The sequence below is a fragment of the Zonotrichia leucophrys genome, chromosome 8, assembly GCF_028769735.1.
Source record: "Zonotrichia leucophrys gambelii isolate GWCS_2022_RI chromosome 8, RI_Zleu_2.0, whole genome shotgun sequence".
In the NCBI taxonomy this organism is placed as follows: domain Eukaryota; kingdom Metazoa; phylum Chordata; class Aves; order Passeriformes; family Passerellidae; genus Zonotrichia; species Zonotrichia leucophrys.
This window is the reverse complement of record NC_088178.1, coordinates 25,972,138-25,994,195: the sequence shown is the minus strand read 5'-3', so window position 1 is coordinate 25,994,195 and position 22,058 is coordinate 25,972,138. Positions and strand designations below refer to the sequence as shown.

Here is a 22,058-nt window from a genome sequence, read left to right as displayed (position 1 = left end):
GAGAGGAGAGGAGCCAGCAACTGGTAGTAAATCAGGGAGAGAGCAGGGTTACTTTAAATTCAAGGTCTTGGTGGCAGGGCAAGTTTGCTTTGTGCCAAGAGGCACGGGGTTCAGAGCATGAGACACAACAGTGTCTTCTTGGTGGGGCAACCGACTTGTGTCCCCCACCAAACCCCACCTTGCTCCTGTCATTCCCCTGTGCCTGCCCCATGGGTGTCACTGGGATTGAGCACAGCCAAGGCACCCATCCTGGCTGGTAAAGGGTAGTCAGAGGATCCTGAAGGAGGATCCTGACAGGGCAGGAGTGGGCTCTGCTCTTCAAGGCCTGCATGAGCTCTTGGTCAGGGCCTGGGGAGACCCAGCCACTGAGACTCCCCCACCTTTGGCATGGGCTTCCAGGCAGTCCAAACAAGCTAATTAAATCCTGCTCTGCTTAATCAGAGCCATTGAGCACCAGTCAGAAGAAATTAATCCCATGTTTTATTAGATGCTGTTTGAAGTCGTGTTTGGCACCTCGTCCTCAGTTCTCATCTCCTTCTGGGGAAGGAAGAAGGACATCTGTGGGGAAGAGCGAGGGTGCAGCAGATGGCAGCGGGGATGATTCAGGGGCTCGAGGAAGGAGCTGCGACTCCAGCGGCATCCCTGGGCTGGGGGGGAACGAGACACCTCTCCCTGCATCCCACAGCCCACCCCTCCCCACAGCTGAGAGTCTGTGAGCCAGGCAGGCATCCCAAAAATACATGTTCCTCCGCATTGCATGCTAATGGCTCTGCGCGAGAGGTCCCACCGCAATTAAAGCACAAGGAGCATTAATATGCAACGTGGAGAGGCCACTCTTCCCACAGCTACTCCCTCCCAAACCTGTCCTTCCTGCTGCACATCCCTGCCCACTGGGAGCCTGCCCACGGGGATCCCACAGCAGTCCCAGCGGAGCCGCTGGCGGCGTGCAGTAAATTTGAGCCTTCCCTTTGCTGTGCCCAGGGGATGATGCTGCCTTTTCCCCCTGGCACCAGGCACCTTCTCCTGCCTTCAGGCTCAGTGGAGCAGGATCTGTCGGGTGCCCACCAGGTGGGCGCCATGCAATGCAGCCCTGGCATGGGAGACACCCTGACAGCTGGGAGAAATCCACGGGCAGGTGTTTAAAACAACCAGCTGGGTGATGGTTTGGGGTTTTTAATGACTTCTGGTGCAACCCAAGAAAAACTCCTGACGAAGAGAAAGTCTGGCCAAAGTAAGGTAGCCCCCAGGTGGCCCTGCACACCTTGGGAGCACTCGGTAGCCTCAGTACATCCTCCTGCAGCTTGGCTAGGTGAAGCTGCTGGCTTTGGGTGTGGGGAATTTATTTTTTCCCAAATTTCCTGTCACAACTTGCGTTAAAACTTTGCAGAGCCACTTAATTGCATTCTGCGGTGGTGATGATATGAAATTAGTCTCCCTTCTGATCTTTAGCTAAGTTGGTCCAAAGCACCAGCTTATAATTTGCTCTAATCATCAGGTCGGGGGAGATGCGAGGGCAGGGCCAGTGCCCGGTGAATTCACACGGGCTGGGAGTGTCCTTCCTTGCCATGCCAGCATTTGGCACCTGGCAGGTCGGGCTCTGCCACCCTGGGATGGCAACATTGATAATTTCTTTTGGTGCCACTTTGGGAAGCTTTTCATCAACTGCTCTTGGCTGTTTCCTCTAGAAAAAGCTGGGAACTACAGCTGTGTGGAAGAGAGGAGGGAAAGCCGAGGTGGTTTCCTGTCTCCCTTCTCGGCCTGTTCTGTCCTCTGAGCATCTCGGAAACATCCTCCACTCCTGTCTGGAGACCTGGAACCGGACTGCTGAAGGCACCTGGAGGGGAAGGGATCCTGTCTCCCATTTCACTTCCCTGGGCTTGCTTCATGTCCCAAACTACTCCATTTGTAGTTTGGGACATGAAGAAAGCGTTTGGGAGAGGAAGTGGCTGGGTTTTGCCTACTCACCTATCCCAGAAAATCATGGGAGTTACAAGAAAACAAGCTCCAGAAGAGGAGCAGGGCAGGGCAATATTCTGGGCACGGAGAGGCCCTTCTGCTGCCGAGGGCACGGCGCCCATCATTCCAGTGGCATTAGTGCTTTCCACCTCCACGCAGGAGGTACAGGATATCATGGTATTATTTTTAACCAGGGATATTTAGTGAACTTCTCACGTGCTGCTGGAGGGTCAGATTTATCCCATAGCCTCAGTCCCAGGGGACACTCCCAGTTATTTTTGAACTCATCAGAGCAGCAGAGGAGCAGAGGGATGCAGAGGCTCGGGAGACACAAAGTCTGGGGTTTGTCTGGCCTGTCCCTCTGGTCTGTGCTGCAGGGGCGTGCGTGGAGCAGAGCCCCTCACGCCTGCCTTGTCATCACCACCGTCACCCCGGCCCCCACCATAAAACCTAAAACTTGGGTGAAGCCCCAGTTTTTCATTTTCAGCTGAGACGATCCTGGACGCCTGCAAGTTTTGATCCTTTTCGACCTACCGCATTGCAAGACTTTCTCCCCCCCCAGTTCAATTTAAACCTCAATTTACCCTGCGAACGAGTTTGGCCCTGCTCGGGCAGGTCCCGGTGGCCGTGAACATTCCCACGGGCGCCGCAGCGCTGCCGCCGCCGCCGCGGGAGTCCCTCCCTGCCTCCCTCCCCCGCCCCGCGGCTCCCCCGCCGCCGCCCGGAGCCTCCGAGCCCCCGCACGGAGCGCACGGCCCCGCTCGCACCGGCATCCCCCGTGCTTCCAGCGCAGCTCCCCGCTCTAGCGGGGGTAATTCATCAGCACACAGCCCCAGCGCAGCCGCTGGGTTTTGTTCAGCCACTCACTTCGGAGGGAGAGGTGAGGCCAGGGCAGGGGGAAGGAGCTGTTTGAAGCCCTTATTTTTGTGCCGCTCCAACATCTGTCCCCACGGGCGCCGCCACCCGAGGCCGGCGCTGGTGGCTAGTTTGGCTCTGCAGAAGCAATGTTGGTGGGGCAGGGAGGCAAAGCCCTGAGTTTTAAACTGGAGGTGCGCTGGGACAGCGTGGCCCTGCCCGAGCCCCGGAGAGAGGCGGAAGGGTCCCCACAGCCCACCCCCGCCCGGCCCGCGGGGGTGCCTTTCCCCGCGTGTTTTTAAGGGCAGCGAAGCGAACGAGCCCCGTGACTGGAGTTGGCAGCCAGGACACGCTGGCCCCGGGCTCCGCTCAGGGCTCCGCGCACCGGGCGCGCCTGGCCCCGGGGTGACTGCCGGCAGCGCGGGGCCGGGGTGCGCGGCGCCGGGCGGGACCCGCCGGGGCCGGTCCGGAGGAGCAGGCGGCGTGCCCAGCCCCCGGCCGCCTCCCTCCCTCTCTCCTTCCTCCTCTCCGTGCCTGCCTCCCGCCGGGTCCGTCCCGCCCGGCGCCGCGGAGCGGCAGCGCCCGCCCGGCCGCACCGCCGCTCCCCGCGCCCCCCCGACGGGCGGTTTCAAGTCCCCCCTTCCGAGGTCTCCGCGGCGCCGGCCAATCAGCGCGCGCTGCGCGCCGCGGCCCGCCGCCTTAAAGGGCCCGCGCGCCGCGCGGCGCTGGGGAAGCGGCGCCGCCCGCGGGCCGAGCCGGGCGCGCTCTAGGACCGCACGCCGCCGCCGCCCGCCCTCCCTGCCCGCCGCGGGAGGCCGCCCGCCGCCTCCGGAGCGGGGCGTGGCGCGGGGAGGCCCCGCCCCCGCCGGGCGGTGATTGGCGGCAGCGGGCGCCCGTCGGCGGCGGGGGCGGCGCCCGGCGCGGCCACGTTCGGGTGCGCGGCCAGCGGCGCGTTGGGCGCAGCGAGCGGCGGCGGGCGCGGGGCGATGGGGGCGCGGCGGCGGCCGGCGCTCTGACAGCCCCCGGCGCTCCCTCGGCGGCGGGCGCAGCGGCTCCGGCGGCAGCGGCGGCTCTCGGCGGCCGCCCCCCTCCTCCTCGGCGCGGACCATGTTCGCCAAAGGGAAGGGCTCGGCGGTGCCCTCGGACGGGCAGGCGCGGGAGAAGTAAGAGCGGCGGCGGCGGCGGGGGGAGCGGGGCGGCGGTGGCGGCGGGCGGCTTTGTGCGGGGCGGGAGCGGGGCGCCTCTTCCTCCTCCGACCCGGCGCTCGGCTGTTGCAGGCTGGCGCTGTACGTCTACGAGTACCTGCTGCACGTCGGCGCCCAGAAGTCTGCGCAGACCTTCCTGTCCGAGGTGAGCCCCGCCGCCCCCCGCGCCCTTTGTGCGCCGCCGCACGCCCGCCCTCCATCTTGCGCGGGGCGGCGGCGGCGCCGGGGGGTCGCCGCGCGTGGGGGCCCACGCCCACCCGCGACCACCCCCCGCCCGCGCCGCCCCCCCCCAACCCACCCCCCGCCGTCTTCCTCTCGCCCGCAGATCCGGTGGGAGAAGAACATCACGCTGGGCGAGCCCCCCGGCTTCCTGCACTCCTGGTGGTGGTAAGTGCGGGGGTGTCCCGTGGCGGGTGGGAGCAGCCCCCCGGGGGCGCGGGGCCCCGCGGGGTGCAGCCCCGGTAGTGGCGTGAGTCAGCAGCGGCGGCGAGCCCCGAACCGCCCCGGCTCCCGCTCCCCGCGGGCGTCGAGGCGCGGCGGAGCCACCCCTGGCCCCGCGGGAGCGGCGGGCAGGGCTCCCGCTGGAGAGCTGCCGGGCCAGCCGCAGGCACCGGGCTGTGCCGGTGCCGCTGGGGCGCCCAGGGGAGCAGGGCTGGGCGGCTGCGGGGCTGCGAGAAGTGTCTGAACTCTCACGGGGGTTATCCCTCCGAGGCGCTGCCTCTTGAAGGCTACTTTTGCTCCCTCAAGCACCCAGCATCCCCGCTCCTGAGCCAGGTCCCGGCAGTGTAAAGCTGGGATGCACAGCTGGATCCAGCTGTGGTGCCAGCCCAGCGAAGCCGCTCACCTGCGCTGACCTGGGTGCCCGATCCCCGATGAGTAACTGCTGTTCTCCCGTCTCTCCCTGCCGTGCAGCGTGTTTTGGGACCTGTACTGCGCAGCTCCCGAAAGGCGAGACACTTGTGAACATTCGAGTGAAGCCAAAGCCTTTCATGACTACGTGAGTAACAAGTTTCTAATCCTCGCGGTAATTACGGCGTTGGGGAGCTCCGGCGCACTGAGAGCCAACCTAACGTAACCGACTGGCAAAAAGCATGGGGTTTTTTTTTAACCAGCAATGTTCTGATTTGACTGAACAGTATTTCATAATGTTGCAATTATGTAAATGAGCTCAGATACTTATCTTAAGCACTTAAAGGCATTCGGGCTAGTGGTAGAATTAAGAAGTTTTGCATAGCAATGGACAACAAAGCGTTTATAGAGGGTCGATGGCAAGATATTTCATGCTGAGGACACTGTGGTGGTGAGATGTTTGATGCTGAGGGCACCTTGCAGGATGGGCGGGGGTTGGATTTTGGTGGGGAGGAGAAGGGGGAATTCCCCAAACCGCTGTTGAATGCCCCAGTTAATATCTCCCTGCCTTTGGCAAGGCTGGGGGCTCCCTTGGTTTCCTGAGTCCTCCCTTGATCCCAGCAGGGGAGAGGTGTTGTCTTGTTGGAGCTGGGGTTGCAGACCCCCGTTGGTTGGTTGGTTGGTTGGTCGTTGTGCATCTTGCTCTCCATGGTTTGGGTTGCTCTCTGCAGAGGTGGCAGCATGACCCAGGGATGGATGGTGGCATGCTTGGGTCTGAGGTGTGTCCCCAAGGATCCCCCTTGCCATGGGTGCATGGCATGCCTGCCCCATGGGCCATGGGTGGGCTGCCCACTCCCGTCCCGCGTCCGCAGCGTTGGGAGGAATGTGCATCAAAGGATTAGTCACCTGGCTGCGGGCTTGGACCCCAGTCAAGCGCCTTTAAACCTCATAGCAGGAGCTGGTTTTGTCTGCTCCGGGGAGACTATGGTATGGAAACCATTTTTGCTCCCTTCCCAAGTTTCTGGTTGCCTGGACATGCCTGGCTGGGGATGTGTGAGGGTTTGCTGGCGAGCGGTGCCAGGCGAGCGTCTCGGGGACCTCCGCGGCTCTCACACGCTGGCACTGGGCACAGCAACCACCCTGGGGCATGGGCAGTGCCAGAGCTGGCTGCTCAGCTGCCTCTTGTCTCTTCCCACCCCGCTGGGTCTGGGAGAAGTGTGTCTGGGTATTTGCTAGTGGAGTTTGTCTGTCTGTCTGTCCATCCCTGCGGCCACTGTCTGCATCGCTTGTTTTCACTGGGTCGGATTAAGATGGTGAACTCCTGAACCAGGGGTCAGAGCTGATAACCAGCAGCATGTCTGGCAGTTGTTGGCTTCTGCTCGCTTCCTGGATGTTTTGGGGCAAACTGTGGGGGATTTGGGAGCCCAGATGGGACAGTGGGGTCATCAGGAGCAAGGCAAAGGTAGATCTTTGGGCAGCAGAGCCACAGGTGAAGATGACATTAGCAAGCAAGACCTGGTAATGCTCCATCCGCAGCAGCCTCCTCATCGTGTCTGAGGATTTAGTGTATTTAGAGAAATTAATCTTTTTTTAGCTTGGTAATAATTCTAACAATAGGCCTGAGTGCATTAGATGATTCGCATAAACTTCTTTAATACACGTTGCTTTAAGCTTACAGTAAATAGACACAATCCTGATTGTTTTTAATTCTCAGTGTAAAGCGGTTTTCTGAGAGCCCCAAGTGCTTTACCTTTTGGGTAACTCCTGAGATTCTCACTGCCCTGTGCTTTGGCTTGGTGGCACTGGGTTGGTGTCCCCAGGCAATGTTTTGGCCCCCAAGACAGGGCTTGTGCCTCTCCGTGGGGTGGCTGCTGACGGATGCTCAGGGTGCAGTCCCTCTCTGAGGAGTGGTGTTTTCCTGGCACGGCGTGTACTTTACAGGGCAGGGACCTACCTGGCCAAAACTTAAATATTGACCAAAGAGCAGAATGATAACCGTGGGAGTGTGAATAGAGCCTTGTTCCTCTCCAGCTCCTGGGCAGGTGAGCATGGTGGGCAGTGTCAAAGAGCAAACCCAGCGAGCCATCAGCAGTGCATGGCAGCTAAAATGGGATATGAGCCCCAAATGGGGCTGGATCAGTGAGTCATGAATTGCTTCATGTGGTGGTTGTGGTTAAAAATATCCCAGTCTGTGTCTTGCCCCAGGTTTGTAGAGCATTGTGTTTACACTTGGCCAGCAACGGGCAAACTCTGTGTGTCCTGCTTGGTGTTTGCCCAAAATATGGTGTGTGTTAACCCTGATACTGTGCTGCTGTAAGGACAGAAAGAGGGGGTGCTTTGGGAGCCTGGCATGTCATTTTCCCAAAACCAGCACTGGAGAGGTTCTTACCTGGGACCCAAATCTTTTGGGAAGGGGGAGCAGTTCTCCTCATTAACAGGGTGGGATTTACATGGTGTGTCATTTCCACTTTATTTTCCAGCATAACTGTATGAAAACTGTTAGGAGCAGCAGGACAAATTGGTGATTTCCCCCTCCAGTTTTGAGTGTTTAAATCTTCAGTGAGAAATTAAAGCAAGGAAGGAAATTAAGAAAGTAAGGAGAAATCCCACCACTCTTTTTTTGGGGGGACCCTTGTAAACTGAAGTGTTGTGAGTGCTTGGAAATACTGCTTTTTACCTTTCCCCTAAGGTTTTTCTCCCAGGCTGGGACAAAAACCTTCTGGGACTTTGTAGAAAGGTGCTTGTTGGAGGAAGAACGATAGGAGTGGGGATTCACCTGGCACACAGGCAGGAGGAATGCTGCTCTGCTCTACCCTTCCATCTCTGGCATGTCTGTACATCAACACAACTCTCGAGTTGTGTTCTTGCAGGGTTGTTCATCGCCCTCTCCCACCTGTACCCAAAAAGTTTATCCAAGCTAGCAACCCCACAAACACCAACCCCTAAAACTCAGCCATTGATTTGTGTTCCTCCAAGCCCCGTGGCGAGCAGGCCAGCGTTCCAGCACGCTCCCAAAGCTTGCAAGGGGATCTCTGGTCATGACAGGGGATTTCAGCCGCCGCGTTATCTGGGAATTGGCCGATGGCTGCTCGCAGTTGAGCATTTCAACGCCGTGAAAGCCAATACAATTTGAGTTAGCGGTGATGACTGCCAGTTTAAATACCGCAGTGAATTTCTGTCAAAGAGCTAATACACAGAAAGGGGAATTGCAGAAAACTTGATCACCAGAACCACTTCAGTCGATTTTGGCCTCGAGCTACAGAAAATGAACTTAAATCTAGTTGACTGTTTGCTACATACTTTTTTTGTGGTATTGCTCTGCCTGCACAGCCAGCTCATGACAACATGCAGGAGAGAAAACTCAGGATAGCCTTTAGCTGATGAAGACTTTGACTTCATCATGCCCTAGCTCTTGTTTCCCCCAGTTTCTTCCTGAGGAGGAGCTGCACTTGGGAGCATTGGAAATGCTGTTTTCTTTGCAGCACAAGATCTGCGGAGCTGTGGCTTCAACTTGCCATTAACGCAAAGCATTGATTTATTTGTTTTTGTTTTTAACTTTGGAAAGCTGCTGCAGTTCTTTCCAACTTGGGTCTGGAAAGATGCTCTGCAGCAGTGGGGGTGGTTGCTGCTGGAGGTGCAGTGGTTGGTGTGGGAAAAGATGGTGTGTTGGGGGCTCCTGTCTTGGTTGGGGATAACCAGGGCTCCTCCTTTTTGTATGGAAAAGTCCCCCTTGGAGAGATATCAGGGGGTTCTGAAGCTCATGGGGATGGATGGATGGATGGATGGATGGATGGATGGATGGATGGATGGATGGATGGATGGAGAATTCAGGCTTGCTGGAGTTAGTGTGCTCAGTGGAAACAAGGTGAAGCCCAAGAGGCTGGAAGAACTTTGGTCTGCTGGCTGTACAGACTGAGGGTGTCCCAGGGATGGTTCTTCTATGCTGAATCTGCCAATAGCACCCCATCCAGGTGTGGGACAGGCACCCCATCCCAGCATCACTGCCTGGGTGGTTTTGGGCTGCAGGGAGCATTTCCTTGTCACAGCACCAGCTGCTCCCTAGGGTCTCTGTGGCCAGCTCATGGCATGGTGCACTGCCAGGTGACATGGCCTGGTGGGACTCCTGGGAAGGGATGTTCCTCATGCATGAAGAGTTTGTTGTGACTGTCTGCTCTGCCATGCCAGGCTCTCTTCTTGCTCCAGAACCAGTGAAGGTTGTAATGCCTTGTTTGAGGCACCCATGACTGTGAGAGTGGGACAGAGAGTGTTGATCCATGACCTCTGTGGTGGCGATGGTCCATGAAAGCTTCTCCTGTTGTGTGCAGCCAGTGTCGTGTCGAAGAAGAGGTGTTTTTGGGCAGGTTTAGTGCAATGCAGGGACAGGGCTTGGGAACAGCTTTGTGTGGCCCCAGAGGCATTGCCTGAGCCCTGGGCATGTGGCTCAGTGGTGGCACACACAGCTCTGTCCTGTTTCCATGTGGGACTGCGCTCCGTCTGGGCTCCATCCAGCTCCACTCTGCAGGGACAGGGTTCCCTGGTAGGTAACCGGAGAGAGGAGTTTCCTTCAGGAGTGGCAGGCTGCCAGCAGCAGCTGCAAAACTCCACATCACTTCAAAAAAAAACAAAAAAAATTGCAACAAAAATAAATAAATCCAGATATTCCCTCTCCTGGCAGCGCTGGGCTCGGCCTTCCCTCCCAGTTAATGGTACTGGTGAGCCTGGGTGTCCTTTAAAGCCTGTTTGTGCTGGAGCACCATGCAAGGTTGGATTTGTTTAATATTATATTTTAAACAGCACTGGCTGTCATGACAGAGCAACCTCGGCTTCCAGACTTCGTGCTGCCCAGCAGCAGGACCAGGGCACTGCAGAGCAGCACCTTTCCACGGGTGATGCTCTTGGAGAAGGCTCCATTGTGAAACCCGAGGTCAGAGCCCAGAGCTTATGTCTTAGTCTTTGACTGGGGAGCCTAAATATTTATCCTGTTCTGTCCCTAATGAAAACAAATTGTCAACAGTTGTTCAGTAACTGACTAAATTAAAATCTGTAATTAGTCAATTAGATTAAAGAGTTGGCACAACCTGATTGTATCATGCTGGTTAGGTTATTAAGAGAAAGGGTGTGATTTTTAATTACTGAATGCTAATTTTGACGGTTTCAAATAGAAACAGACGTTCCCCCCCTCCACCCCACCCCGAGTGCCTGTGCAAAAGTAAGGCAGGGGATGGGTTTTATATCAACAAATGGTGCGAACACGCAAAGTTTCTCTGGCTCTGCTCCGGGAGGGGGTTCTCCAAAAAAGCCGGGAGTGGGATGGGAGGAGAGGGAGGATTTCTCCAGTCTTGCTAGAGGATGGGAAGGCAAATGGGGGTTTGTGCCAGAGCTGGGTGCTGCCCATGGGGGTGCTGCTCTGCTGCCCATCTCAATGTGTGCGGGTCCGCATGCCCTCGCCTTGCACGAGTGCAGCAGCGAGCCAGACTCGAGCATTTTTTCTTTTCCCTGTTTTTTGGTTTTGGTTGGGTTTTTTTTGTTTGTTTTGGTTGTGGTTTTTTTTAATAAAAAAAAAAAAAAAACCAGTGCTTGCGAGGGGCCAGCTCCCAGCGGCAGGCCGAGCCCGCTGCGGGGAGGAGGAGGAGGAGGAGGAAGAAGGCCTTGCCGTGGCGGCGAGCGCGGCAGCCCCAGCGCCATCCCCATCCCCATCCCATTGTCTGCCCCGGCGGCCACGTGGGCGAGCGCGGTGCGGCCGGCGCGGGGAGCCGCGGGGGGAGCGCTGCCCCCGGCAGATGCTGGGCTCCGGCGGAGCACAAAGCTCCGGCCCTGCCCTCCCCGGCCGCCCGCGGGGGTCCCTGGGCAGGAACAAAGGGGGCGAGGGGCCGCCGTGCCGTGCCGTGCCAAGCCGTGCCGTGCCGGGAAGCCCGGCGCGGGCGCTGCTGTCCGGCCGTGGGGAGGTGTTAGGTCAGGACGCCGTCTGTTGGGTACGAGTGGGACTTTCCTGTGCTCCTGATCATTTCCTTCCTTACCTTGGAAACTTGGATTTTCTCCTGCCTTTTGTTCCCGATTTTTCTCTTGTGAAGCTGTCCCTGGTTCTATTGGAAACAGCTGCCAGGGGCTGGTCCTGGGGAGCGGGCGGAGGGCTCTGGCTGCTGCTCCTCTCTCACTGCTCACGGCAGAGCTGGCACCACCGGAATGGCACCGGGAATGGCACCCGGCTGTGCGGAGCCTTCCCTGGTGGGGGTGCCCCGGGGGGAGCTGCTGCAGCCACGTTGGTTCCTGGTTTTCCTTGGGAACAGAGAGGATGGCAGGGATGCAGCAGCTGGAGCACCTTGTGTGCTGGGACCTGCCCTGTGCCTTGTGTCCAGCCTGGCTGGCACTGGGATGTGCCCTGTGCCTTGTGCCCAGCCTGGCTAATGCTGGGATGTGCCCTGTGCCTTGTGTCCAGCCTGGCTAATGCTGGGATGTGCCCTGTGCCTTGTGTCCAGCCTGGCTAATGCTGGGATCTGCCCTGTGCCTTGTGTCCATCCCTGGCTAGCACTGGGATCTGCCCTGTGCCTTGTGTCCAGCCTGGCTGGCACTGGGATCTGCCCACAGGACTCAGCATGGGCTGGATCCCCTGAGCATCACACTCCTGCCTTGCCAGCCTCCCACTCAGAGAGGCTCCCTGACTTCTGCTGAGGCTTCTCCTCAGCACAGGCACATTGCTCCCAATTTCCCAGAATCTTCTCTCTCCCGGTCCTCACCCTGCAGATCCCTGGGGGTCACCCAGGGCTGGGGTCTCAGCAGAGCACAAACAGTGCTTTCCTCCAGGCTGGCAGGCAGCAAAAATGCCCGAACAAATACCTCACCTCTGCCTAGGTTTGGGGTTTAGGTTTTTTTTTTTTGGTCTCTCAAAACTCCTGGTCGTGGCCACAAGTGCCAGGAGCTGAGTTCAAAGCTACAGTTGTGCAGTCAATGGGGGATTTCCAAAATATGGGACAGCCTGTGTGTGATGGAACCCCACTGCCACCTCCTCTCATCCCCAGAGCAGTGACACCACTCTCCTGTGCCAGTCAGGGCAAGAGCACCTGGGTGGCTTGGGTAAAATTTGGGTTTGGATGGGGGCACAGCTCTGTGTGGTAAAACCAGCTTTTTTCTTTTGTGTTGAATTTGTGCATTTAATGAATATATTTTTTTTCTGTGATAAGAGGAGAAACGCTCATTCTCCTGCCCGAGCTTAATGTGGCATGCATGGTGACTGTTAGTATCAAAATTAAGCAGAAGACAAATGTATACATATGCAATTACATCTGTGGAATATGCACTGTTGAGATGTACATGAGGATAAAGGCAGAGGGGCGTGTGCCTGTGTGTTTTGGAGTGGTGGGACAGAGCAGTGCTTTGTGCCTGGCCATCCAATGCCCTCCTCTTCCTCCTCCATAGCCTTTGCCACCACCACCGGTGCTTTTCAGCAAGGTGATTTCCACTTTGTGCTCCCCAGGCTGGGTGGGAGCCTGTGGGGGTCGCTTGGCCTGTCTGTCTGTCTGTCCATGTGTGAGGCTGCGCCTGCTGCCTTAAGATAAAGTCCAAAGGAAGACCTCTGGCTGTGTCTTGAGCTAACATTTTCTTTTTAATTTTTTTTTCCTTAATGTTTCTGCATCAACCCTTGAACATTTGATCTGGTGCCTCTCCTCCTGGGGTGCGGCAGCTTTCTGTAGTGAAAATGAGCTCTCACCACCCCTCCTGCCTGCCTCAAACAGGGTCTGGAGTGGGGGGGGTTTCCTTCCCATTTTCCCTGGATTTGGGCTGGATTTTTTTTTACAATCTCTCAAGGCTGGGCTCGCACCTATAATTGGAATTTTTTGGCTACAAACTGAAGCAGGGGGGATGCACTGCAGCAGCTCTGGCTTGCTGGTGAGCATGACCTGCCCAGCACAGCTGGGGTGCTGGCATCCCTTGGCATTCCCAGCAGGTAAAACAGCCCACAGCCAGTCCCTCCTACCTGACATGGATTTCCTTCTGTCCCCGCTCCCACCCACACAGCTGGCATTGTCCCTGGGTCACCTGGTCCAGCACTGCCTGGTGCCCACCATGGCAAGAGGCTGGCTGGCATCTCCCTCCTTCCAGAGCAGTCTTGCTGTGAAGGTGTCCCAGGCCTTGGCTTTGCTGATTTACCCATTTCTAGTAATATAAGGTGGGAAATGCCCGTTTGGGTAGCTGGCATTGCCCAGCTGTGTCCCCAGGCAGGTGGCTGCTTCCTGCCCCAGGCAGTGTGTTTTTAACTCAGCCTCTGGGTTGGTTGGTTGGGGTTGTGTTTTTTGCCTTTTTTTTTTTTTTAAGTGAAAAAAAGGCAGGGCACGCTGAGGAAGGGGGCAGGGCACTTCCTCGAAGCTGCCTGGTTTGGGGTGGGCAGATAAGGGTGCTGCATCACTCTTGGCTCCTCTGCCCTGCCCAGCCCAGCAGAGCATCCTCCTGCTTGCCCTCCTGCTCTGCCCAGCCCTCGCTGGGTGCTCACCCTGTTTTTTGGGGAAGCCCCATGGGGTGAGGCAGCCTCCAGTGCAGAAGCTGCTTGAACCCCCACAGGATCCTGTGAACCTCCTTGCTCACAGCAAGGAGGGAGAGGTGCTTTTCTCCCCCTGGGCTCCGTTCTGCCGGAGTGCTGTGCAGCTGATGGGGTGTAAATCACACCCAGCCTCCCCCTGCCCATCTGCCAGCAGAATGGTGGCGGGGGTCATGGCTGGTGGCAGCTTGGAGTGACTTTCCATCACAGCCTCAGCCCCTCTCCGCTGTGCCTGTGGCTCTGGGGGAGTGCCTGCTCCTCCCTGGGGAACAGAACCAACCTGGCTCTGCCTGTTGGTGCTGGAAACACTTTGGGGTCTTCCTGTGCAGGCTGTGAACCAGGAGGTGGCTCTGGTTCTGTGAGACCCTCTTGGGGTCTGGTTTGGGGCAGGGACAGCCACGCTTTGAAATGCTTGTTCTCATCAGGGGGGCTTTTGGCAGGGATGTGCTTTGTGGAATAGGCTTGGGGATGGAGGTGGGGAGCTCACAGGGAAGCAAACGCTGTTTCACGTTGCATATGGGTCCCTTTAGCCCAGCTCAAGCGCAGTTTTCCGTAGAAACCCCAAAACAGATGGTTTTGTTTTATCCTGGGTATTACAGCACCAATAACACCCAGGTGCTTCACACCTTTGCCAGTCTCAGCTGGAGAGAAGGCCCAGGCTGAGGCTCCCAGGGCTCATTTCATCGTTCAAAGCAGATTTACTTGCTTGTCCCAGAGCCCTTCAGGGTGTTGTGGCACGTCCTGACAGCTTGTCCGTCCTTACCTGCAGTCATCAAGGAGTTTTCAACATGACTTATATAAAGCCTTTGTACTTGGATTGCTCCACCGTGCTGCACAATGGCTTCTTTGTCATCCTGCCAGCTAATTAATTTTAACTTTTACCGTTGCTCCAGCGCGGTGCGTCGCCCGCCTGGTCCATTTGAAGCTTTCCCCCCCAACCTTAAGTGTTTTCCAAGCAGTTTGACTTGTTGCTGCTGAGCACTGGAGAAAGCAGCTGGCCCCGCTGGTGCTCATCTTCTGGAGAAGGAGCTGCCCTCCCTCGCACTGCTGCTGCTGGAGGAAAAGCCATTAGGAGGCTCAGGTTTTCTCCAGTGGCTTGTTCCTCCTGGCTGGCAGCTGAAGGTCCCCACAGAGAACATCCTCTGATGAAAATAACAGGCTCTGGCTCCCTGGCTGGTGATTGGCACCACGAGGATCTCACAGCCAGAGGTGAAAGCTTTGGCTGCATCTTCAGGACAAAACCCCTGAGCATGGGGGACTTGACAATGGTGGTTTCTGGAGGGTTGGGCTCTGTTTGGTTGTGCTCTGGCAACCGAGTGCTTTTTGCTTGCATCCTGTGAGCAGACATCTCCAGCACAGCATTCCTGGTGTAGCAGGGACCTTACTCCTGGTACCTCCAGGCATTCACAGGGGATCCAAACATCTCCTTAGAGCTGCCTGGAGGAGCACCAGGAGAGGTGTGACCCCAACTGGATGTCACCCTGGCTCATCCCAGCCCTTGGAGCGGGATGTGCCAGGGTGTATTGTCTTTTCTGGGTAGGAGGGATGGAGGTGGCCACATGCATAAACATCAGCCATGGGGTTTGTGTGAGCTCCCCTCAGCTCGGGATGGGGACGGTGGCGGGTCAGGGAATATGGAATTGCTGCCTTTGTGTTTAATCTGGTTATAAGGATGGCTATTAGAGATAATGAATTTTGCCTGTCCCCACTGTTGTAATACAAGAACCCAACTGTCTTTCAACGCCGCGAAGGTCACTCCTCTTTATTTCTTGTTGTAAATATTGCTGCTTACAGATGTTTGGGGTTGATGGACATGGCTAATTAAGTTTCTGCTGTCAGCTGGTTGGCAGGGTGCAGGGGTGCTGGCATGGAGGTGAGGTCAGAGGGCAGGATCACAGCCAGGCAGCAATACCAGCAGCCACTTAGCATGGTGTGAGCCCATCTCACTGCAGCCCCTCGGTGAGAGCAAAGCTGGGCTTGCACTGAGCCTTGCCCCTCTCTTTATTATGAATTTGGAGTAGGCTGGTGGGAAGACTTTCGGGAGCAAGTTTCCATTTTGCTGCTCTCATTTGAGGGGAATTCAAATGAGGACACCTGCTGTCCCCAGCCTGACCTGAGAGTGGGAAGAAGGGTGCAGAAACCCTTCTAATTTTTGCCATCAAAACCAGCACCAGAAGCTTTTTCTTTCCCACAGAGGCTAACATGGAAATGGCTGTGTGCTCGCCAGCAGAGCCAACACCCCACATCAAACCAGCAGCAGGAGGGAATGGGGGCTCCTTTCTGAGGGGCACGGGGCTGGTTGCTCCCCGGTGCTCATCCCAGTGCTCAGGAGCCGTCCGCGTGCGCTGCCTGCGCGCCTGGAACGCAGCACGTGCTGCTGCTGCTGCTGCTGCTGTGCTCCCCGCTCCCCCCGCGCCTGATTTATGCCGCTCCACATTTTCTCCTCCTTTCCATGCCTCTTTCTCCTCTCCCTCCTTTTTTTTTTTTTTTTTTCCCTCCTCCCTTGTGCTGCCTGTGCGTTGCCTCGCTCCTTTTTTTTTTTATTTTTTCCCCCCTTATTGCTCACAGGCCTCCCTGTTAACCCAGCAGGCTGCAAGATTTAGGGCTCCCTGCCTGGTGTGCAGTCTGAGTGGGGTTTTATTCTCCCAGAGGAGGGAACTGTGATCCCCATCACCCCACTGGGACATGATCCTTGCACGTAGGAGGGGCTGTTTTTATTATTCCGTTTTATGGCCGCGGAGCACACGAGTCGTGCATCCCTGTTGTGGATGCTGCTGGCCATGGGTTGCAGCAGGGCTGGTGAGGTGGCCACGGGTGCCCATCGCCTCCATGCGCCGTGGCTGCGCCGGCCATCTGTCCCCTCCTGTGCGGCGCCGGGCTGCCGGCTGCTCGCCGAGCCATCAGGCCTTGCCCGGCGTCTGCGAGGCCACCGGAGGAAAAAATAAATTACAAAGAGAAAAAAGTTCCATTTTTGCTTTGTTTGCCCCCGTTTCATATGCAGAACCTGAGTTTTTGTTGCCTTTTGGGGAGGGGCTTTTTTTTTTAATTATTATTTTTTTACTCCCCTGCTGCCGTGCCAGGCGCATCAAAAGTTTGCTGGGTCTTGTGTGTGTGTGCGGATGCCGAATAATTTTATTAGCTGCCTGGAAGGGAGCCAGCGCGGCGTGCACCGTGCGGGAGGTGGCTGCTGGGGTGCCTTCCCTTTGCTTCCCCTTCCCAGCTGCCCCCCCTTGGCCTCCGCTGGTCTCCTGTGGGTTGCATCATCAGCATTACCCCTTCGTTTTATTTTTATACATATTTCTTAGGGAGGTTTTTGGTTTGGTTGGTGGTTTGGTTTTTTTTTTTTTGCTCCTTAAAGGGTTAAAACCGATGGGGAAGTTCAGCTAGCACTTGCAAGATATGGTTGCCTTAGCAACAGGCCTCCTAATCTGGTAGGTGACCTGAGAGACTGTGGAAGATGCAGGGGTTGGTTTGGCATTTCATTATTTCATGAGGCTGCGGCTCTCCAGCTGGTTCCCTTCCCAGCGCCGCCACCGCCGCTGCTCCCCCCGCTGCCGCCCCCGGCATTCCTTGGCAAAGCCTGGAGGGGCCGGCGGCACCGTCCCCTCCCTGGGCACTGCTGGGTCCTGGGAGCTCCTGCTCAGAAAGGGGGAGAGGGCTTCCTGCAGCCCAGGTGGTAATTATTCAACTTTAGGATTGTAAAGATGGTTTCCTGCCTTGCCTTTCCTCCTTTGAAAGGATTTGCTGTGGTGGACCTGGACAAAATAATCCATGTGGCCCCAGAGCTAAAGGTGTGCTCATTGGTACTTCCAAACCCTGTGTTTTGGGGTCTGTAGCTCTAGTAACAAACAGATAGGGCATGAACAGGGAAGCACGGTGGTTGGAAAAGGTGATGGAGTTGAGATGCAGCATCCAACCGGGGTTTTGGGGAAGGTTGGTGGGCTTTGGGGAGGAGTGTGGCAGCATTATTCCAGCTGCTTTAGGCTTCTCTGGGCTCACTGGGCCAAGGGGCACAACCAGCACGTACCCACAGATGGATAGACCAAGACCTGAGCATTTCAGTGCTACAGCCTTCTAGTTTTTTTTCTTGGAAACATCCTCAAGTTGGCATTTCCCGGCACTGTCCCTTTTTTTCCCAGCGCTGTCCCTTTTCCTTTGCTGTAGTCACCACAATGTGCAAAGCACTGGTGATCACCCGCTCATCCTTGCCAGTGGTGGAGCCATCTGAATTAAGAAACTGCATCCCAAATCTTCCCTGCCTGATTTGGCCTCACTAAATCTCTGTGCACAATTGAATGGGGGCTCAAAGTTCTGCCTGTGCAGTCCCGCACTGGATTCGAGTGGATGTTGGTCACACCCACCAGTGCCCAGTGTCGGCACAGAACTGTTGCATCCTGGTCCAAATCATCATTGAGCTTGGCCAGGAGGGCCGAGCCACTCTCTGTGCCCAAACCCGGGATGTTTTCCCCCTTGCTGGATGCTGAGTGGTTATGGAGTGTGGCTCTGCCCTTGGCACCCAGCCATGATGGCTGGGCAAGGAAGTGTCCAAAGGGCTGGGGCCAAGCTCCCTGTGGGTACCCGTGGAATAAAAGGGCCGGGATAGCGCCGGGGGCATCCCATTCCCGCAGATCCCAGCGTGCAGACCTCTTTTGTTTTTTCCCCCTCCCACTCTCCACGGCGGCGTCGATGGCAGCTGCCTGCGGACGGACGCCGGGGAGAGCCGCCTTTGTTTACCCGCCTCCCCGGCAGAGCAAGGGCGGGGATGCTCTTGGATCGAGGTGCTGATCTGTCATCTCCAGGTTTTATGCATCCCCAGACAAGAAATCAGTGGTGCAAAGCGCAGACTTTTTGTTACTTATCGCCGAGCTCTGTGCAGAGCGCGGCTGCTGAAAGCAATCTGGTGTCTGCGATGCCCAGATTTATGGTTTCCCAGCCTCATTTGAGGTGTTGGCTTCCACTGGGAAGTAGAAAACCTGGTTTGAGCCATTGGAGTAGGATTGAGAGGACTGTGGCATGTAGTGACACTGGACCTCAAGTCTGATCCCCAAGCTGGCAAATGGCCCCAGAGCCTGTCATCACCCTGGGTGGGACAGCATCTCCCTTGCTCCATGTTATCTGATGGAGACAGGAGGACCAGTGTCCAAGGGAGCTGAAACAGCTCTGCTTTCCTTCTGGGTCTTTTCCACTCAGGACTGGGATGGCAGAGGCAAAGGCTGGAGGGAGGCAAAGGGAGGAAATCCAGGCTAGCCAGCAGAATCCCTAGAAAGCCCTTTTTTTGATCACTTCATCCCGTTTTTTCCCCCATATCTCTGCTTTGTGAGGCTTTCCAGGATTTGTCCCTCTCGGCAGGGATTTTGGGCAGTCAGCCGGGTCCCCAGGCACGGACAGACGGACAGGCTGCCAATCAGCCAGCACGCACCGTCCTTCCGCTGCCGGGGCTCCAGCACAGGATTATACATGGGGTTTTTAAAAAGAAAATCAAAAATTCCCAGGGAAAATATATTAAAAAAAAAAAAAAAAGCCGTCTCCCCCCCGCCTCCGCCCTGCTGAGAAGCAGCTCTGCGATGGCGGCTGGAAAGCGAAGCCGTAAGTGTTGCGCGTGCCATCTGCTCCGCTTGGATCGCGGCAGCGCCTGGAGCCGGCGCAGCCTCGCGGGAAAGGGGGGGCACCAGTGAAGATAGGGTCCCCCTGCCCCCAGTTCCTCCCTGCTGGGCTCCTCCAGGTCAGCTTGGAGCCCACGCTGGCGGGCGTGAGCCCCAGCTCGCGCTGCTCGGAGCTGTCCCATGGATGTAGGATGTGCACCTCTCTGTGGGTCATCCAGAGGTGGAGGTGGTCATGGGGTGGGATGAGTTGTGTGGATGGGAATGGGCAGGTTTTGGTGGGTTTAGGAATCTAAAAAAACCCTATCCCCATACAAATGTGGATTCAGCCCTCTAGGATCTGCTTGACTCCCCTTCTCAATCTGCTTCTTCCTAGTAGCCATCCTGTTCGACTTAGAAATCGCCCTGCTCCTCCCGCTACCGTGAGCCACCCAACCACAGTCTCCTACCTCCACCCTGACCTGAACCTCCTCACTTATCCTCCTCCTTACCTTAGGACTAGTGTACGAATGAATCCAAGACAGGTTAGAATGAGCAGAGAAACAGAAAGTCAGTCTGACTAACCGGGGTGGGAGCACCTGCTGGCGCAGGGTGCTCTGTGGCTTAGAGCACGTCTCACGGGGACCTCGGGGGTTTGCTGTCATGAGAGCAGCTCAGCAGGACACATCTGCTCCTCCCAAGGGGGATACCAAAGGAAAGCTCCTTCCCCAATAAGGAAAAAGTATATACTGTCTCTAAAAAGAAAGAAATGTGTCTATTTGTGGGTTTGCTATGGGAGCATCTCTAGTGTGGGTTCCCACACGAGTTCCTCTGCTGGCTCTTCAGCTGGAGCCACCAGAGCAGTTGGGTTCTCTCTGCTTTACCAATTTTCACAAAACTGGTATTTTTTTTTGAGTCTCCCCAGTGGGTCAAGCCAACAGAGATGGGATGCAGAGTGAACCCAGGCTTTCTCCCTCAAAAGGCAGCCCTGTCCTCAGCAGCTGTGTCTGGGGCTCATGCTGGGGAGTGGGTGGTTGGCTTCTCTAGGGGGTAGCCAAGAGGTGAATATTCCCAGGGTGTGTGATACCCAATCTGGGAGATCAGTTTTGACTGCAGGGACAGCAACTGTGGAGCCCTGAACTACCCTTTGGCTTGGCTCCATCCCCAGCAGCAGTTTTGTTCTGTGGATGTTTGTCACACATGCCATATATATGGGGGCTGTGTGTATGTATATATATATTTATATATAATTTGCTGATTGAGATTAAACCACATTAAGTACCATATATCTTGCTCATACCTCTGCCCCAGTGGGATGGGGAGGAGACTGGGGGGCAGGAGGGGAAAGTAAAACCCATGGATTTTGATAAGAGTAGTTTATTAATTGAAATAAAGTACAATAATAGGAATGAAAAGGGACATGATAGAAAGAGAGAATTAAAATATAAAAACAGGTAACTGATGTTACCTATATAATTCCTCACCACCTACTGACTAATGCCCAGCCTGTCCCCAAGCTTCCTGGCCAAATTTTCCCAGTTTATACACTGGATATGACATTCTGTGGTATGGAGTAACCCTTTGGCCAGTTTGTGTCAGCTCTCCTGGCCATTCTCCCTCGTGGTTTCTTGTGCACCTCCTCACTGGCACAACATGGGAAGCTGCAAAGTCCTTGACTTGGAGTAAGCACTACTTAGCAACAGCAAAAACACCAGTGTGTTATCAACGTTGTTCTCGTACTGAATCCATAACACAGCACTGTACCAGCTACTAGCAACAAAATTAACTCTATCCCAGACACAACCAGGACAATGCAATATTTTTTTTTTTGTATTAGAGGTTTGCTTGCAGAACCTGGGGAGGATGCCTGGTGCTTTCCCCCCCTCTCTTCCCATGCAAATGCAGTAGCTCCTCTTCTGCTGACAGAAAAGGCAGCGGTGGTGTGAGTGGGTTGAGCTTGTGGAGAAGGGATAACGCTCTCCAAAGAAAAAACAGAGGGCTTGTGAGGAGAAATGGGAAGCTGAGGGAGGGTAGAAATGTCTGAGGAGGGGCTGCAGAAGGCTTTTGGTCTTGCTGGCTTTGGGGCAGGGTGGAAGGATCCCAGCTCAGTGTTTTCCCACACTTGTTCCCAGCTGGTGAGCATGGCCAGACCTTCACAGGAGTTCAGCAGTGGCTTGAGTTAAACTTGTTAGAGCCCAGCCCTATATTGGGGAACCTCTTGGGAGCCCCAGTTCAGCCCCATGGAGGTGAATTGGGAGGACACATCCTCCTCACCAACCATCCAGGAGCGCTGCCATGCCCACACTGTGCTGGCTCTGCAGAGCTGCCCACAGCCTTCAGCCCTCCCACCTCACCAAGGAACACTTGCAGGGGCTAGGCTGACCCCACCTGGGGGCCAGGTGCCCCCCAAAGCCACTCTGTCACTCCTCAGCTGGACAGGAGAGGGGAAATACCACAAAAGGCCCATGGGTTGGATAAGGACAGGGAAACATCACCCACAGGCAAAACTGACTCAACTTGAGTAAAAATTAATTTAATTTGTTGCCGATCAAATAAGAAAATGATAATGAGAAATGCAAACTAAATCTTAAAAGGCTTTCCCCCTACCCCACCCTTCTTTCTGGGCCCAGCTTCACTCCTGGTTTTCTCTCCCTCCTTTCCACCTGTGGCCCCAGGGGACGGAATGGAGGCTGTGGTCAGTTCATCACAGTTGTGCTGCTCCTTCCTCCTCAGGAGAGGACTCCTCCCACTCTTCCCTGCTCCAACATGGGGTTTGTTCCACAAGAGAGTCCTCCACAAAATTCTCCAACATGAGTCCTTCTCCCAGGCTGCAGTTCTTCCCAGTCTGCTCCATTGTGGGTCCCTTCCATGGGGTCCCAGCCTGCTTTGGGCATCCCCCTGCTCCAGTGTGGGGTTCCCCATGGGCTGCAGGAGAGTCTCAGCTCCACCATGGAGCTTCATGGGCTGCAGGAGGGTCTCAGCTCCACCGTGGAGCTCCATGGGCTGCAGGAGGGTCTCAGCTCCACCGTGGAGCTCCATGGGCTGCAGGAGTGTCTCGGCTCCACCGTGGAGCTCCATGGGCTG

General features: G+C 56.1%; 1 protein-coding gene across 2 annotated transcripts in view; it reads left to right on the top strand.

The window, feature by feature from the left end:
• The first annotated feature begins 3,784 nt into the window (after positions 1–3,784).
• The window catches only part of SSBP3 (single stranded DNA binding protein 3), a 54,081-nt gene continuing 35,807 nt past the window's right edge, over positions 3,785–22,058 (top strand). For both annotated transcript variants that reach the window (XM_064719608.1, XM_064719607.1), the window contains exons 1-4: positions 3,785–3,974; positions 4,089–4,161; positions 4,342–4,403; positions 4,929–5,013. In XM_064719608.1, the coding sequence (XP_064575678.1) occupies positions 3,919–3,974; positions 4,089–4,161; positions 4,342–4,403; positions 4,929–5,013 (276 nt within the window). In that variant the 5' untranslated portion in view covers positions 3,785–3,918. The remainder of the gene's footprint in view (positions 3,975–4,088; positions 4,162–4,341; positions 4,404–4,928; positions 5,014–22,058) is intronic.